The sequence below is a fragment of the Olea europaea genome, unplaced genomic scaffold (genome assembly GCF_002742605.1).
Source record: "Olea europaea var. sylvestris unplaced genomic scaffold, O_europaea_v1 scaffold312, whole genome shotgun sequence".
Classification (NCBI taxonomy): domain Eukaryota; kingdom Viridiplantae; phylum Streptophyta; class Magnoliopsida; order Lamiales; family Oleaceae; genus Olea; species Olea europaea.
In genome coordinates, this window is record NW_019249964.1 from 464153 (window position 1) to 465439 (window position 1287).

At 32.6% G+C, this 1287-nt stretch overlaps 1 protein-coding gene across 1 annotated transcript; it reads left to right on the plus strand.

Moving 5' to 3' along the window:
• The first annotated feature begins 323 nt into the window (after positions 1 to 323).
• LOC111385301 lies at positions 324 to 804 on the plus strand. The gene is made up of 3 exons (XM_023009684.1): positions 324 to 459; positions 596 to 602; positions 674 to 804. Exons 1-3 carry the CDS (start codon positions 340 to 342, stop codon positions 802 to 804), a joined length of 258 nt encoding a protein of 85 aa, XP_022865452.1. The 5' UTR covers positions 324 to 339.
• Positions 805 to 1287: the final 483 nt, after the last annotated feature.

Sequence of the window (1287 nt, forward strand, 5' to 3'; positions counted from 1 at the left end):
TATATATTCGTTGGGTCTCAAAGGATCTTCAAAAAAATATATCATCTTATGCATTTCGCTAAATTATTAATTTAGTACACAAACCCAAGTCGGACTGAAGAATATTGTTATTCAAGGGAAATTATTAATTTATTGAACATTCATTTATCGAGGTTTTATTGTATCACTTTTACAATATAAAATGCAATAATGATGGGATAAAAAATTTTGGAAATGTAATTTCAGAATAATTATTTAATTTTGTGTACTAATTTCAACCGCACATCAACTACGGCCCAATTAAACCGGCCCAACTTAGAAAACTCTCATAAAAGCCCACTAGTAAAACCGAAAACCTCGATGAAGAAACCTGAAGAGGAATTTAACAAACAAGAAATAATTGCCCTAGAAATGGCCAAATTCTGCAAGGGCCTTGCTATGGAACTGGTCAATTGCCTCAGTGAATCAGACAGTGTAAAGGTATATATTTATCTTTTAAGTTTTCGGTTTAGTATGAAGAATTCTAAAAATGACATTATTGTACTTGGATTCGGAACTCATGGAGCCCGAATCACTGAGTACTCTGTAGTTGAGCCTTGATTTCGTGTGGTCATAGGTTAGGTGTATGCTATTGATAGTCTTGATTCTTAGTAATGAAATTTGACATAATTTGAGATAAAATGAATTATTGTAGGGGACAACCGGCCATATGGAGAATGTGCCAAGGAGCAGAACCCGAAAATTTCAAGCGAGTGTGTGGGACTAAGAGAAACGTATTTCAATTGCAAGAGAGGCCAGTCATGTCTTCTTTCTTTACCATATTAATCTTTGGAATATGTGGGATATCTTCATTTTAAATGTAAGGGAAGAATTATTCAAATATGTAACTTCCTTTCAGCAAAATTAATGGGGTGTGGTTGTCATGGCCTATATTTTACGACTTCAATGCATTTTCTCGAGATATTGATATTGAACTTATGCTTGTGTGGACCATTTTATACTTGTAAGCATGAATGCAACTTGGTTATGTTTAATTGCTGAAAGAGAGAATCTTCTCTGTTATCTATTTATTGATCATAATATGAATTGCGTAGTAGTACAGACATTGAATTGAGCACTAATTAATTGTGTGAGCTTTTTGTTGTTAGCATAAGCCCTGAATAAATGTCTTTATTGTATTCATATTCAATGTTTAAGAAGGTGTAATCAGGTACTGTTGTGTTTTTCCTTCCAAATCCAAAAATTGTTAAAAACTGTTAAGATGCAAAATGAACTCATAATAAATCATTAACAATCTTCAAAATTCAT